Source organism: Colobus angolensis, unplaced genomic scaffold (genome assembly GCF_000951035.1).
Source record: "Colobus angolensis palliatus isolate OR3802 unplaced genomic scaffold, Cang.pa_1.0 Scaffold17, whole genome shotgun sequence".
In the NCBI taxonomy this organism is placed as follows: Eukaryota; Metazoa; Chordata; class Mammalia; order Primates; family Cercopithecidae; genus Colobus; species Colobus angolensis.
Genome location: NW_012114821.1, coordinates 15,115,153 through 15,131,068, shown reverse-complemented (window position 1 = coordinate 15,131,068; position 15,916 = coordinate 15,115,153). Strand labels below are relative to the sequence as shown.

General features: G+C 38.7%; 1 protein-coding gene across 3 annotated transcripts in view; it reads right to left on the bottom strand.

Moving 5' to 3' along the window:
- ASAP1 (ArfGAP with SH3 domain, ankyrin repeat and PH domain 1) overlaps positions 1 to 15,916 on the bottom strand; it is a 358,455-nt gene that overhangs the window by 136,438 nt on the left and 206,101 nt on the right. For all 3 annotated transcript variants that reach the window (XM_011938170.1, XM_011938171.1, XM_011938172.1), the window contains 3 exons: positions 8,147 to 8,221; positions 7,267 to 7,316; positions 848 to 977 (listed from right to left, as the gene is read on the bottom strand). In XM_011938170.1, coding sequence (XP_011793560.1) covers positions 848 to 977; positions 7,267 to 7,316; positions 8,147 to 8,221 — 255 coding nt within the window. The remainder of the gene's footprint in view (positions 1 to 847; positions 978 to 7,266; positions 7,317 to 8,146; positions 8,222 to 15,916) is intronic.

Sequence of the window (15,916 nt, the reverse complement as noted above, 5' to 3'; positions counted from 1 at the left end):
GAGAGAGAGAGAAAGAGACAGAGAGAGAGAGGTGAGAAAGAGACAGAGAGAGAGAGAAAGAGGAAGGAAGGAAGGAAGGAAGGAAGGAAGGAAGGAAGGGAGGGAGGAAGGAAGGAAGGAAGGGAGGGAGGGAGGAAGGAAGGAAGGAAGGCGAAACGGGAAAGGGAAAAGGTGAAAGGGGAAGGGGAAGGGGAAAGAGAAGGAGGGAAGAAAGAGGAAGGAAGGAAAAGGAAAGGAGAAAAAAAATCTAGGGGAGGAAAAAAATTTGAGACAATTCTCCACTTTAATATTTTCTGAAAACTGCAGAAGAAACTCTTGCTCAACAGCAGTGTCAGAAAAGGTTGGTTTAGGTCAAGAAGTGTTCATGTTCAACTGGAATTCAGTTTGAGAACCAATGCTCTAAGTTTAAGGCAGCATGCTTTCTGTTGCATTTTTTTGTGAAATCAACTTTCTTAATGGCAACTTCATTTGAGTTTTCATTCAAACTGGACATATGGTTAAAAAAACATGCTCTAAACATATACCAATAAAACTTAATATTCACCAGTGTTACCTCTCACCAATGTTTTCCTCCCACAACCACTCACAAGCAACATTAAGGTTCTCACCAAAGAATCCTGTTTTGGCTTAAAACAGCCCCATAGGGCCAAGGCTCAAAATATGAGACAACAGTGCAATGGCAGGTTCCCAAAACGCTTGGAGAAAAATGGAGATTAGAATCCTTAAGAAACAGTTTCCTCTCTAGTAATCAAATACAGTCTGCCTTTAAGCATAAAGACTGCTGACTAGCAGGAAAAGATTACAGTTGTTATAATTCTAGGCAAATGATGGAAAAGTCCATTCTTACTTCACACATTTGGAGCTGAAAGAGGCGCCTTTCCTTCTCCATTTCTTCCGCAATCTCGGCTCCTGTTATCTCTGTGCGGATCATCCCATGTTGTTTTGCATGCTCTCTTTTCTCTTTCTCAATTTTTGTACTGTAATTAAAGCCAACATCATCATTAAAAACAAAACAAAACACTCATGTACAACACCAACAGCAGACCCTAATACAAACTATGGATTTGGGGTGATGATGTGTCTATGTAGGTTCATCAGCTGTATCAACTGTACCACTCTGGTGGGGGTCAGTGATAACGGGGGAGGCTGTGCATGTGTTGGGGGAGGGAGCATATGAGAACTCTCTGTATCTACTGCTCAAGAAGGAAGTCTACTCAAAACAAACCACACTCATGTCTTTCCGTTAACAAAAGCCACTGATTATTAATTCCCAAAGTTAAGAGGTAAGAATTCTTAAGTTGGTAGAATCAATCAGAAAAGCCTACATTCAAAGAGAACACACACACTGTATGGATTTTCATATGGGAAACCCCTTACATTTTTCCTTTGATCTTACACATGACAGATTCATACACATTCTCTTACATTTTGGTAGGCACAAAGAAATTCTGATAGTCTACCTACTATTGGGTAAAGCACTTTATAATAAAAAAGAATCAGAAAGTTGGAGGCATGAGGCTTTCCTTGAATATCGATAGCTTGTAAGACTTCAATTATTTCAAATAATTAAAGTATATAATGGGTCTTTGTGGGTATGCACAAAATTTAGTCAAAGGTAATTTCCAATATTCCTCTAAACTTGAGCTATTTCCACATTCCAAGAACACATTTTAATCAGTCAACCACTTGTCACTGGGCTGTACAAAATTCAGAAGAAATCCTAACATACAATTTGGAATCCTATGAAAATGTTCTTCTGTGTGTGGGGAGGTGGCCAGGGGCAACCAGGTGATAAAGAAGAAAGGCCCACATTAAACCTATAGTAGCTGATGCTAGTGCTCAGCTCTGATAGATGATAATCTGGTAATAATACCAATGATTATAGCCTGCTTTCCAAAAATCCATTAACCTGAAAATGGACTTCTAATTTCAGAAACAACCGGTAATTTCTAGTTGTGAACGCAAAGACTAACTGATTTGACCTTCAACTCTTCTTTAAGTTGTGGTGGTAGGGGAAACCAACCCTGAAGAATGTCAACATCCTTACCTATACACAGACACAGTGGAAAATCCACCGATCAACCCAATGGAAAATATACTTATAAACCCAGTTGGGATTGACTCTAATACCCTAATGCTATTATATTTAAGAAACTCTTTAATCATGCCACCGTGGCAGTCAAAGAGGAATAACAGGGATTTTAACAGAAAGAGAATAAATCTCAGCTCTTTCTCCACTGATGTGGGTAGGAAGAGAAGAAATATGGAGGGACAGGTATAACTTAATAATAAGCGTTTCAATTTACCATGGTGACTTAAACATACATGTCTTTCATTTCTTCTTCCTCCAGTGATCCCACTAAAATGACAGTAAAGGCATAAGAACAGATAATCTCCCAAAGACAAGAGAATTGAAGACAAAAAAGGATGACAGAATTCAATAAATATTTGGAAGAGCAAGGCTGAAGAGAGAAGGAGAGCACCTCAAACTATAGGGTTCTCTGTCTCCCTCACTTACATAGCTTCCAAAATGCCACCATATGTGATTACTAACAGGAGCCTGAAAGAACTGCAAGGCTCTGAGACAAACCTCAGACACTGACATCTGGAAAACTCCTATAAAAGAGCTGCCTTCACATCCTACAACTTGAAACCTAAAAAGAAGGCTTTCTGCTTTCTTGCAGAAAGCAGATCTCTAATGATGCATATGAGCTTTTAGTCTTTGGGTACCTTGCTCTGAAATATGAATGCATCCAAAGATTATAAGTCCCCAAAATGAAAGTGAGAGTGAGCAAAGTATTAATAACAAAAGGGGGAGGGTTGGGAAGGAACCAGAGGCAATAAGGGAGCAGATAAAAGAAAAATGTCATTAAATCTTCAGCTAAAATATTGCATCTACGAAACAAGAAACAGAAACTACAAAAAGGCAAAAAACAAAACAAAACAAAACAAAACAAACCCAATTGAGCAAAAGAGCTGTTAGAAATTTAAAATGACAGCCAAAATAAAAAAGCTAACTGAAACAGTAGGGAAAAAAACACTGAAAAAATAACCTAAAATATACTACGAATAGAACAGAAAAAAGAGGAAAATTGTAAGAACAGTCTAGGAAGTCAAATATTATATAATGAAAATTCCAGAAAGAGGAAAAAAAAAGAAAAAAACAGGAGGAATTACAAGAAGTTTCCAGGAGTGAAGAACTAAAACTTGTAAACAGAAAAATTGCAAACAATGTACACACCATGGTACTTGAAGACTCTTCATAAAACCTTTTATAGAGACAAGACCTTATATTCTCTAACCAAAAATAAATGAAACAACCACATCTCACATACAAGTAAACGGGAATCAGAAATATATTAGATTTTTTTTTTATTAGCAACACTGGAAAATAGAAAACAATGGAAAAATGCCTTCAACATTTTGATATAAAATTATTATTATTATTATTTTTGAGACAGTCTCACTCTGTTGCCCAGGCTGGAGTGCAGTGGTCCGATCTCTGCTCACTACAACCTCTACCTCCTGGTTCAACGATTCTCCTGCCTCAGCCTCCTGAGCAGCTGGGACTACACGCACCCCCCACCACGCCCAGCTAATTTTTGTATTTTTTAGTAGAGACAAGGTTTTGCCACGTTGGCCAGGCTAGTCTCAAACTTTTGACCTCAAGCAATTTTGAGCCACCGTGCCTGAAAATTATTATAATATCAGTGTTTTATATTTGGCCAAACTCTCACTTTTTGCGGTGGCAGAATGAAAATAATTTTGGAAATACAAAACCTCAAATCTTTGCCTCCTTTACAGCTGTTCTCTGAAAACTACTGGAGGTAATGGGCCACCAAAATATGGAACTATACTAGTCAAGAGGAAGTAGATTTAAAACTGAAGAGTGAAACGCTATCCCAGGATGGCAGTTGTAACAGCTTATCTAAAGAGCTCTGGAAAGGGATGTCTCCAGGAAAGAAAAAAGAAACAGACACAATTTAATACTAATAGATATATAATCATATTATAATAAAATAAGTAATGTACTTCATAAACAAATATTGACAGGTGTCTGACATCTGCTGAACAGATAAAAATTCACAGAAAATTCACATAGAACTATGCAAATGAAGAAAGAAGGCAATTATGTCATTAAGAAAAAGCAAACAACCGTACTCTAAGAACAGAAATTCAATCCTATTCTAACATTCAGATTAGCAATGAATGCTTATAATACCTATAAAAATGTAAACACTGAAACTAGTTTAATAAAAAATTGTTCTATTAACCATAACGGATGAACAGGGTGCAAAAGTGATGGGGTGTCTGTGCAAGGGAATGTAATCCTCGTCTACCAGAGCAATACATCACAGCTAAAGCTAGAAAGAGCAAGAGAATGCTGAGGAAGGTGTAGAAAGTCAGGAAGCAGGTAAAAGAGTTGGAAAAAGGGAAGGGACTAACAGGATCAAGAGGGGCAGGCACTCTGTGTTTCCATTAGAAGCACATTTGTTGCCTACTTAATATTTTCCCTGTCATGATTTGTAAAGAACCCTGTACCATTAGGTATGACATAAAATCACTGAGTTTAGATTGTAGAGGACAATACAGGTAAGTGAGAATTTGCTACAAAGGGTACCTGGTCCATCCTAGAATGCTCTGTTCTATGATGAACTTTAACAATGTTGAAGCCACTGTTATTTGGGGTTTCCATTATATGCTGTCAGAGTAAGTCTTAACTAGTAAAAGCACTATCTGATGTTTTAGTTTATGTTTATTTATCATTTTGACCAAATGAAATTTGATTCTTACAAAACTCAGTAGAAACTATTTATTGTGTGACTTTCCTATGCTAAACACTGTGACAACTGCTTCAACACACTACCTTATCTTGTCCTCACAACAACCCTGAGAAGTAGGTAATTTTTTATATTATTTTACAAGTAAGGATCATCAAAATTAAGTATTTTGGCTGAAGGTCACAAAACTGGTAATGATTTCTCAGTCTATGATCTAAATCATTGCAAACTTCACTGCGTCCAGAGTTCTAAATGGAAGACCACAGAAAACGTCCAGCCTTCTCCATTACCAAAACTAAAAAATGAACTTTTTTGTGTGGAGTCATTTTGTTTTCTGTAACTTATAACCGCATGAGTCCCAGTATATCAAAGAGACAAATGCTTGTTTTCTTTCTTTCCTGCACCACTATACTATATACTTCAGTGACAAAGAAGTCTATCTTAGGAAAATTGTTGACAGGGATTTACTAAGCAAACAAATAAAACCTGCCTTCATAAGGTCTTAAATTCGGGACCCACTCAACTTGCTATTCCTGTTATACATTTCCAGGTCTGAATAATTCTTTTATTTCTTCAATGAAATAGTACATATACTATGAGTCATCAGGCACTGGTAGATTAACACCATATATAAGAATAAAGTGGTTGTGGTCTTCACCAAATTTAGATTGTGGAGGACAACACAGAAAAATGAACAGCCAGGCCGGGCACAGTGGCTCACGTCTGTAATCCCAGCACTTTGGCCGAGGTGGGTGGATCACCTGAGGCCAGGAGTTCAAGACCAGCCTGGCCAACATGGCGAAACCTTGTCTCTACTAAAAATACAAAAAATTAGCTGGGTGTTGGTGGCGGGCTCCTGTAATCTCACTTACTTGGGAGGCTGAGGCAGGAGAATCGTTTGAACCCAGGAGGCAGAGGCTGCAGTGAGCTGAGATCACACCATTGAACTCCACCCTGGGCAACAAAAGTGAAACTCTGCCTCAAAAAAAAAAAAAAAAAAAAGAAAAAAGAAAAATTAAAAAAAAAGAAAAGCCAGACAAGTTCATATGTTGAGTGAGAAGTACAAGGAAGAGCACCTCTACCACCTCAGAATGCTTCATATTCTAAGTCATTTATAATACTAAGCACCAGATACTTGTAGGTCTTTAGCCAACAGAGATTTAAACAATATAAATACAGTTGTACTAACTAATATTGGTAGTACTTTAGTTGACAAAAGTACGTGTTACATCATGTTTTGTTGTTCCTATGTCCTACAAAGAAGACATATTCTACAAGTATAGAACAAGGTTTTTTCTTCCCCCTTTGTCCTCCCATTTTCTAAGTACTTAATTCTATTCGATTCCAAGTTTAAGCACCACTGCCTCTGGGCAGGGGCAGTACTTAGCTTACAAGTTGAGTACTCATGACCCACTTTTCATACAGAAAGATTCATAGCCCACAGCATTCATTTATCAGTTGACCATTTTAATAACCTTTTTGTTCTCTGCTGCATTTAGAACTATCAATGTGTGGATATATTCCTAAGATAGCAAGTCCCTAACAATGCACTTTTTACATAATTACAAAAGTAGTTTGGGAAAAACATAATTAATCGTGAATTTGCTTTTCTTTTGCTTGTTTTTATCCTGCTGCTATTGCTGCCTACAGAAATGTTTTATTCTCTTATATTTTAGTTGTCCAAGACTTTTATTAAAAGCTTTAAAAATACATATCTCCTCCCACCCCACCCTCCTGCTTCGTGTTACAAATGTCTCAGAGTAATAATAGTAATAATAATAAAAGAACGTGGTACAATTACACACACTATCAAGATGGTCCGAGCACCTTGCAAAGTGCTTAGTGCCCTTATCCCTAACAAGAACTCCACGAGGTTGGTGGTCTGACCTCAGTGCCTATGCTATGCTGAGGCTCTGTGGTCTGACAGACCTGGAGTGAATGCCAGATGGACACGTAACTAGCTTTCTAGCCTTTCATGAGCCCCTTAGCCTCTTTAGGCTTCAGTTTCCCTGATGTATATAAACAGAGAGTCAAGTTGTACAGCTAGTTTCCTGTGAAGAGGTCATACATGCAAAAAACACTTAGTGCAGGTCCTGGCAGGCAGCAAGATGTCACAGTATTAGCTGTTACTTTTATTATTTCCTAATTGTTATACTATACAGAAACATAAATGGTCCATAATTACATGCTATCTATAATGAGAACCATAGGCCTATAACTTGATAGTATCAGCAGCTGTAAATGCCAAAACAACTGATAGTAAAAGTACCTCTCCCTTCAGACAAATAGCACAGGAGATGCAACCACTTTAGGTCAGTGTACCCAACCTCTTAGCTCTAATAAGGATATACCAGAGGATACACTAAACAAGTTTTTGTTGAGAAGTTATTAGTTAAGAGGTCTGTCCTTTCTCCAGTTTTTTTTTTTGTTCAAAATTCACAACAATATTAAAAAACAAACAAAAACTAAACAAAAAACCACTTACAACTTTGTCTCATAATCTTTCCAGGCTTTGTCAAATGGCTTCTTGAGATCCTTAGAAAAGAGAAAATGAAATTAAAATTGCATCGACTTTGGCTGAAAATGAATAAATAGTTTTGAAATAACATCTTAGCAAGAATTGCTTCCTTTATAGGACACTGGGAGCTTCACTTTCATGCACATTACACCGTTTTATTTATTTATTTATTTTTTGACAGGGTCTCACTCTGTTGCCTAGAATGGAGTGCAGTGGTGCAATCACAGCTCAATGCAGCCTTGAACTCCTAGGCTCAATTGATCTTCCCACCTCAGCTTCCTGAGTAGCTAGAACTACAGGCACTCAACACCATCCCTGGCTAATTTTTGTACTTTTTTTTTGTAGAGATGGGGGTCTCATTATGTTGCCCAGGCTGGTCTTGAACTCCTGGGCTCAAGTGATCTGCCCGCCATGGTCTCCCAAAGTGCTTGGATTATAGGCATGACCACTGTGCCTGGCCAACTCACACCATGTATTATATACACAAGAAGCATGAGAGAGGAAAGAAGGGTGAGTGCCCTGGTCATGCTGATGAAGCAGGAGCCTGAGGTTCAGAGAGGCTGGGTCCCCAGTGGTCACACTGTGGGAACCAAGACTCGGGCTTAACTTCTCTCTCCCACCCATGGAGAACCTTCCCAATCTTCTCGAAAGTGCCTAATCTCATTCCTCTGTCAATACCATTATGTGAAGTGGCACATTTTTTCCAATGATCATTTTCTAAGAGCATTTTTAATGCTGAAAATGTTCAAAGACTCTTTCAAATACAAGTACTACTATGATCTTAAAAGAGGAAAAAAAAAATCAATCCTTTCAAGTTAAAGTGAAAACCAAATTTCTGAACACTTACTCCTTTGACTCCCTTTAGGTCTCCTTTTAACAAGGAATCCAAGGTGAAGATCACATTGTGGCTCAGCCCCTGGAGCTGAAAAAGCAAAGGGAAGATGGGAGATGGTTAAAAAATAAAGTCCACATGAACAATAAAACCAGCTACTATTGACTGAGCATTTTCCACACACCAGTTTCTGTTGAAGGGCTTTCCATGCATTATTTCATTGAACCTGCATGACACCTCTGTAGGTTAGGTGACATAATTATCACCACTTTGCAGGTGAAGGAACAGAGATGGAGTCATTTGTGCAGAACCATAAAGCATGTGAGTGAGGGGCTAAGATTTGAATTTAGGCAGTGCAGGCTGGGCATGGTGGCTCATGCCTGTAACCCCAGCACTTTGGGAGGCTGAGGCAGGCGGATCACTTGAGGTAAGGAGTCCGAGATCAGCCCGGCCAACATGGGGAGACACTGTCTCTGCTAAAAACACGAAAATTAGCCAGGTGTGGTGGTGTGCAACTGTAGTTCCAGCTACTTGGGAGGCTGAGGCAGGAGAATCAATTAAACTTGGGAGGCGGAGGTTGCAGTGAACCGAGATCACGCCACTGCATTCCAGCTTGAGTGAGAGAGACTGTCTCCAAAAAAAAAAAAGAACAAAAAAATGAATTTAGGAGGTGTAGCTCCAGAGCTTGCTTAAACACTACGTTACAGTACACGTATATGTGCACAAATAATTCCTCAAATCACTGTAGCACTTCCATTAACACCTCTGCCAAAATTGTAGCTCTTGCAATGAATTTTCTTCAACTGCTTCTGTTAAGAGTAAGGAGGGGCTTTTTCCATTTCCTTTTCACATTTTTTTATACCATGTATCATTATCTGAAATTGCTGTGTTTGAAGTTTTCTTTGCTCAGACTTATCTTTTAATTTTTAGTTTTTATGGATACATAATAGTTGTATTTATGAAGTACATGTGAAATTTGATACAAGGGTACAATGTATAATGATTGAATCAGGGTAATCGGGGTTTCCATCACCTCAAGCATTGATCATTTCTTTGTGCTAGAACATTTCAATTCCACTCTAGTTATTTTGAAATGTGTAATAAAAATCATTAACTACAGTCACGCTCCTGTGCCTAACACCAGATTGTGTTACTTCTATCTAACTGTATTTTTGTACCTAATAACCAATCCCTTTTTATTCCTTCCACCCTACTATCCTTCCCAGCCTCTGGCAACCATCATTCTATTCTCTATCTCTGTGAGATCAATTTTCTTTTTTAGCTCCCACGAGACAGAACATGCAATAATTGTCTTTCTGTACTTGGCTTATTTCACGTAACATAATGTTGGATCCATTTTGTGGCAAGTGGCATGATTTTGTTCTTTCTTTTTTTATGGCTGAATATTCCATTGTGTGTATATACTGTATTTTCTTTATCTACTCAACTGTTGATGGACACTTAGGTTGGTTCTGCATCTTGGCTACTGTGAATGGTGCTCCGATGAACATGGGAGTACGAGTTACCTTGTTGATACAGTGATTTCTTTTCTTTTGGGTATATACCCAGCAGCGGGATTCCTGGATCTTATGGTAGTTCTCTTTTTAGTTTTCTGAGGAGACTCTATACCATTTTCCATAGTGGTTGTACTAATTTACATTACCACCAACAGCATATGAGGGTTCCCCTTTCTCTGCATCCTTGCTAGCATCCATTACTGTTCTTTTTATAAAAACCATTTTAACTGGCATGAGATGATATTTCACTGAAGTTTTGACTCGCATTCCTCTGATGATTAGTGATGTTGAGCATTTTTTAATATACCTTTGGGCCATTTGTAGGTCTTCTTTTGAGAAATACCTTTTCAGATCTTTTGACCATTTTAAAACTGGATTTTTTTCCTATGAGTTGAGATCGTTATATATTCTGGCTATTAATCCCTTGTCAGATGGGTAATTTGCAAATACTTTCTCCTATTCTGTGGGTTGTCTCTTTACTTGGTTGATTGTTTCCTTTGTGGTGCAGAAGCTTTTTAACTTCATATGATCCCATTTGTGTTTGCTCATTTTTCCTTTGGTTGTCTGTGCTTTTGAGGTCTTTCTCAAGACATCTTTGCTGAGAGCAATCTGCTGGAGAGTTTCCCCCAAAGTTTTCTTCTGGTAGGTTCACAGTTTCAGGTCTTAGATTTAAGTCTTTAATCCATTTGGATTTGATTTTTGTATATGGTGACAGATAGGGTCTAGTTTTATTCTTCTACATATGGATATCCAATTTTCCCAGCACCATTTATTGAAGAGGATATTCTTTCCCCAATGCATGTTCCTGGTGCCTTTGTCAAAAATAAGATGACTGTGAGTATGTGAATTTATCTCTATTTGGTTCCACTGATTTATGTATTTATTTCTAGTTTTAGTTTTTGAGACGGAGTATCACTCTGCCGACCAGGCTGGAGTGCAGTGGCATGATCTCTGCTCACTGCAATCTCCGCCTGTTAGGTTCACGCGATTCTCCTGTCTCAGTCTCCTGAGTAGCTGGGATCACAGGCATGCACCACTACATCTGGCCAATTTTTGTATTTTTAGTAGAGACGGGTTTCACCATATTAGTCATGCTGGTCTCAAACTCCTGACCTCGTGATCCGTCTGCCTCGGCCTCCCAAAGTGCTGGGATTACAGGCGTGAGCCACCGTGCCTAGCCTATGCATCTGTTTTTATGCCAGCATTATGCTGGTTTGATTATTATAGCTTAGAAGTATAATTTGAGGTTAGGTAATGAGATGCCTTCAACTTGTGTATTCTGTCTCCCTCACTAGTACATAACCTCGATGAGGACAGGGACTTTGACCTTTCTGTTCACAGCTATATCCTTAATGCCTAGATTCCATTAAAAAGATATTTAGGAAGTGCAATCTATAGCCGGGAAAAAAAAAAATATATATATATATATATTTTTGGTTTGTTTGTTTCACTGCTCTGCGGCAGTGGCCTCAAGTCTCCTTGATTTTAAGATGCTACAAAGAGGAATCTACAAAGGAGAAGGAGATGGAGATGGAGATGCTACCCAGCTGCAGAGAAGAATGGTGGGGGGGACCAAGGGAGGCAGAGTCGGGTGTGAAAGGACTAACCAAAACAAGGACTGAGAAGAGTTTTTAACTACTTGTCTTCAAGGAAACCCCAAGTAATCTTGATAAAATCAAGTTTTAGTAGCGTGGAACCCAAGACTGCAGAGACATGCAGGACCAGATTATAGATGGAAAGGTTTGTGGGTCCCCTCACTCAAGAAATAATGTTACTCACACATAAGTGTATTCAGTTGTCAGTCTGTCCATCCATCCATCCATCATTAATAAGACATCTACTCTGTGCCACATACTACACTAAAAGCTTGATAGGCAAAGATGAATAAACACTGTTCCTACCTGTAAAGAGTTCATATTCTAGGAACAGAGGCAGTCACTACACAGCCAACTCTACTACATTATGCTATTATGTGTTAGTGGCAGAGGGACAGAGTGGTGTGAGAAGGACCAACGCTGACTTGGAAGGGCTTTGTGCATGACTCTCTTAACCACATCTGTAAAGCAGAATATTATAACCTATTGCAAGCAGCTGTTGTGAGGATGGAATTAGTTAATATGTGAGGATGGAATGAGTTAACATGTGTGCTAGCTTACTCCCTGATACCTAGAAGTGTTGAATACATGTTTATTTTTTAAATGCTATGGGATGAAAATATGAATAAGAAAATGAGGGAGCAGAGAGGGGCGGGGAACAGGAAGGCTTTTCCCACCAGACAGCTTCTCTGGTGACACATATCTAAGAAACAATCACTTCTTTCTTATTTCAAAGACAAAGGGATTTCTACCAAGACAATTCTGTCTGTGATTTTGCCAACAATCACACAGCAACAGCCTGGCTGGCAAGCCATAGAGCTATAGTCTGAGAGTCTACATTCTGCAAGACTCTAAGACACTGGTTCTTGGGGAGTGGGGCAAAAAATAAAAAATAAAAAATCTTAGCTGTTATAACTGTCTGTGGCCCTTCAAATGGCCACAGTATATAACTGATGTCAACTATATCTATTACCTGTATTAAAATTTCATGGGGGGAATGATGGGGGACCATGTCTAAAAAGGCTCTTGGGGAAAAGGAGGAAGGCTTTGGATCATAATGAGGAAAAAAAAAGGTTGAGCAACACTAACTGGGTCTGAGACTGAAAAAATGAAGATCAATAGGACTCACCCTCTGTTTTTTAATGATAGCTGAAATAATGTGCTCTGAGTCCCTCAGTTTCATTCTTGGAGTACAATTCCCTAGCATCCCCCTATCCTATGGGCCTTAGAAGTTTGGATGGATGGCAGGTAAGTAAGGTTGGGGGGGCCTGATCCGCCCTTCACTAGTCAAGCTATTGCCTACCTTTCCTCTGTTCACGGAGAACCTTACCTTATTTTTCTTCAAAGCACTTACCATCCCTACCCATTTGTATATATGGTTGTTTCCCTATTTGTTGCTGTCTCCCCAGTTTGGTTACCAGCTTGGGAGAGAGGGGTCTACATGCTCACTGCTATATTCCCAGAACTTGGAACACTGCCTAGCACAGGGCGGGTGCTCAAAAAATACTTGCAGAAGAAATGAAATACAGAATCATTTGTGGACAAGGTTCCTCTTTACACGGCTATCTATACTGATGGAAAGTTACGTGCCTATCAATAGGGCACTGGCCAAATAAATTACAGAGTTTCTAAACAACAGCCAAAAAAATGAGAAAGCTCTTTATGCTTCACTTTGAAAATACCTCCAAGATAAATATTTATGTGATAAAAGCAAGGTATAAAACATTACTTACAGTATGTAATAATTTGCATAACAAGGAGGAAAGAAGGCCAGGCACAGTGGCTCACGCCTCTAATCCCAGCACTTTGGGAGGCCAAGGCGGGCGAATCACTTGAGGTCAGGAGTTTGCGACCAGCCTGGCCAACATGGTGAAACCCTGTCTCTACTAAAAACACAAAAATTAGCCAGGCATGGTGGCACACATCTATAATCTCAGCTACTCGGGAGGCTGAGACAGGAGAACTGCTTGAACCTGGAGGTGGAGGTTATAACCTGGGAGGTGGGAGCCGAGATTGCACCACTGCACTCTAGCCTGGGCAACGGAGCAAGACGCCATCTCAAAAAAAAAGGGGGGGGGTGTTGGGGGGAAGTCTATGCTTTAATTATTTCTGAAATAATACGCAGAAATCTGTTGATACCAATTTCCTCCAGGGTTAGAAGCTGGGCAAAGAAATAGGGTGGGAGAGGAGATTTTTGCATTTAAAAAAAATTGTAATATGTAATATATTGTTTATGTAAAAACTCAAAAATTTAAAACAAAATATGAAAAGACAGTGATTATAAATAATCCCTTTTCAACTCTTTCTTCTAAATTATGGTTTGCATCAATGCCTCAAATCCTTTGTGAAATGAAGCAGAAAACTAAAAAAAAAATACATTAATGTTATTAGTACTTTGAAGGCTGTATTATAAAATAACAATTAAAGAATTATGAAACTCTGTGGTTAGAACTAAATGTGAAGGTTGTTCCAAATAAAAAGTGCCTCAAACCATGTACTGACCACACACTAAACACACACAGTAACTTCTTTTTTTTCAAAAAGTAGATATGGGGTCTTCTCTTGTTGGTAAGGCTGGTTTCCAACTCCTGGCCTCATGTGATCTGCCCGCCTCTGCCTCCCAGAGTGCTGGGATTACAGGCATAAGCAACCATGCTCTGCCACACATAGTAACTTTTTAATGTCATCATTGTGGTTAGGCATGAGGGGAACATAGAAAACCCCAATAATTAAGAATTTCTCCATGGTTATCTACACACATTCTTGAGGGTTGATAAGAAATCATGAACGCAAAACATGTATTATGAATTCAGAATGTTCCCAGTGACTAGTCAATGAAAAGGTTACAGGAAAAAAAAATCAAAATTTACAAAGTCTTTCCTACTTACTTTCCAGGAAAAGGTAGGTTAATTAAAAAAAAAACTAGCACCGAAAAGTTTAAGTGACAAGTGAATAGTAAGTACCTGTGTCATTATAAAGACACAAAGAAAGGTTTAAGAGAAAGCAAACCAATCTCAAGAGGAGGAAATTTTAGGAAATATTCATGGGGGGGGAGGGCAAAAAAAAAAATCCTTTCTTGGAGATCTCAAAGAAGGGAAAACCTATTCTCTCAGTTATTTTAGGTGACTATTGTGCCACAGAGATGGAGTATATGACTTTGCAGTCATGGGATTCTATAAATTTCCTGTGTTTTCATTTTTATAGTTCTTTCAGGAATCCTTTATATTAGCAGTCCCCAACCTTTCTGGCACCAGAGACTGGTTTCGTGAAAGACAGTTTTTCTACAGATGGCAGGAGGTGGGGGAGTTGGTTTCAGGATGAAACTCTTACACCTCAGATCAGCAGGCATTAGTTAGATTCTCGTAAAGAATGTGCAACCTAGGTCCCTCACATTCACAGTTCACAACAGGGTTCGGGCTACTTTGAGAATCTAATGTCACCACTGATCTGACAGGAGGTGGAGCTCAGGAGGTAATACTTGCTCACCCACCACTCACCTTCTGCTATGTGGCAAGGTTGCTAACAGGCCACGGCCCAGGGGTTGGGGGCCCCTCCTTTATATAACCTGAGCAAGAGTTTTGCAAACTGATGTGTAGCAGTCGTCTCCAAGGCACTTACAATACAGCCAATATAATACAATAACAATATCAGTAAACTTCCTGTATCACCTTCATTATCTTTAATAAATTTTTAAAAAGCCTTTCAAATCCATTATATAATTATTTCCCATTGATTTTACTAAAATTCTATTGATTACTCTATCACCATTTACTCAACTTCCAAATCATTTCCTTTCCTTTATTGATAACGCTGAATTAACATAAGTTCTTTACATGATTCAAGTCTACAAGAAGTTGAAGGGTATGTTTTTGAAAATGCATTTTTTTCATTTTATTAAGCAAACAACACATTTAAAATCATTTCAGGACCAGGAATGGTGGCTCATGCCTGTAATTCAAGCACTTTGGGGGGCCAAGGTGTGAGAATTGCTTCAGTCCAGGAGTTTGAGAACAGCCTAGGTAGTACAGCAAGACCCCGTCTCTTTAGAAATAATAATAACAAAAAAAAGATGAGCTGGGCATGATGGTGCATGCCTGTAGTCAGCTACTCAGGCGGCTGAGGCAAGGACTGCAAGACTACAGTGAGCTACGATCCTGCCACTGCCTGAGTGACAGAGTGAGACCCTATCTCTTTAAAAAAAAAAAAAAAAATTCCAGAATGATATTTAGGTATGGTACATAGTTTTGCTTTCCGAATAAATTGCTTCTAGATTTCTTTCCTAAAAGAAAAGGTATTCCCCCTGCTAGTACATACATCAAGCCTAACCAGAAATTTGGAGTTAATCAAACATAGGGAGGCTGAGGTCTACCTTCCATCATGCAAAAGGGACTTATGGAAGCAAGTAACTGTAATTAATATTAAACTTGACAAAAATAGTCATTTATTCCCTACAACTGCTTCAACACTGCCAGCAATATACAAGTAGCCCCTGTTATCCCAGTCACTGGAGATGACTTCATAGTTTTTCCTCTGTATATATAAACATTTATCTTCTGCTCTGATTTTTTAAATGTCTTTATGCTTTACCACTAAAAGAAATGATCTCACTTACTGTTTACTGAGTTACTACCTTTCCTCACTAGAAGGTTTGTTTCTTTTTTTTTTTTTTTTTT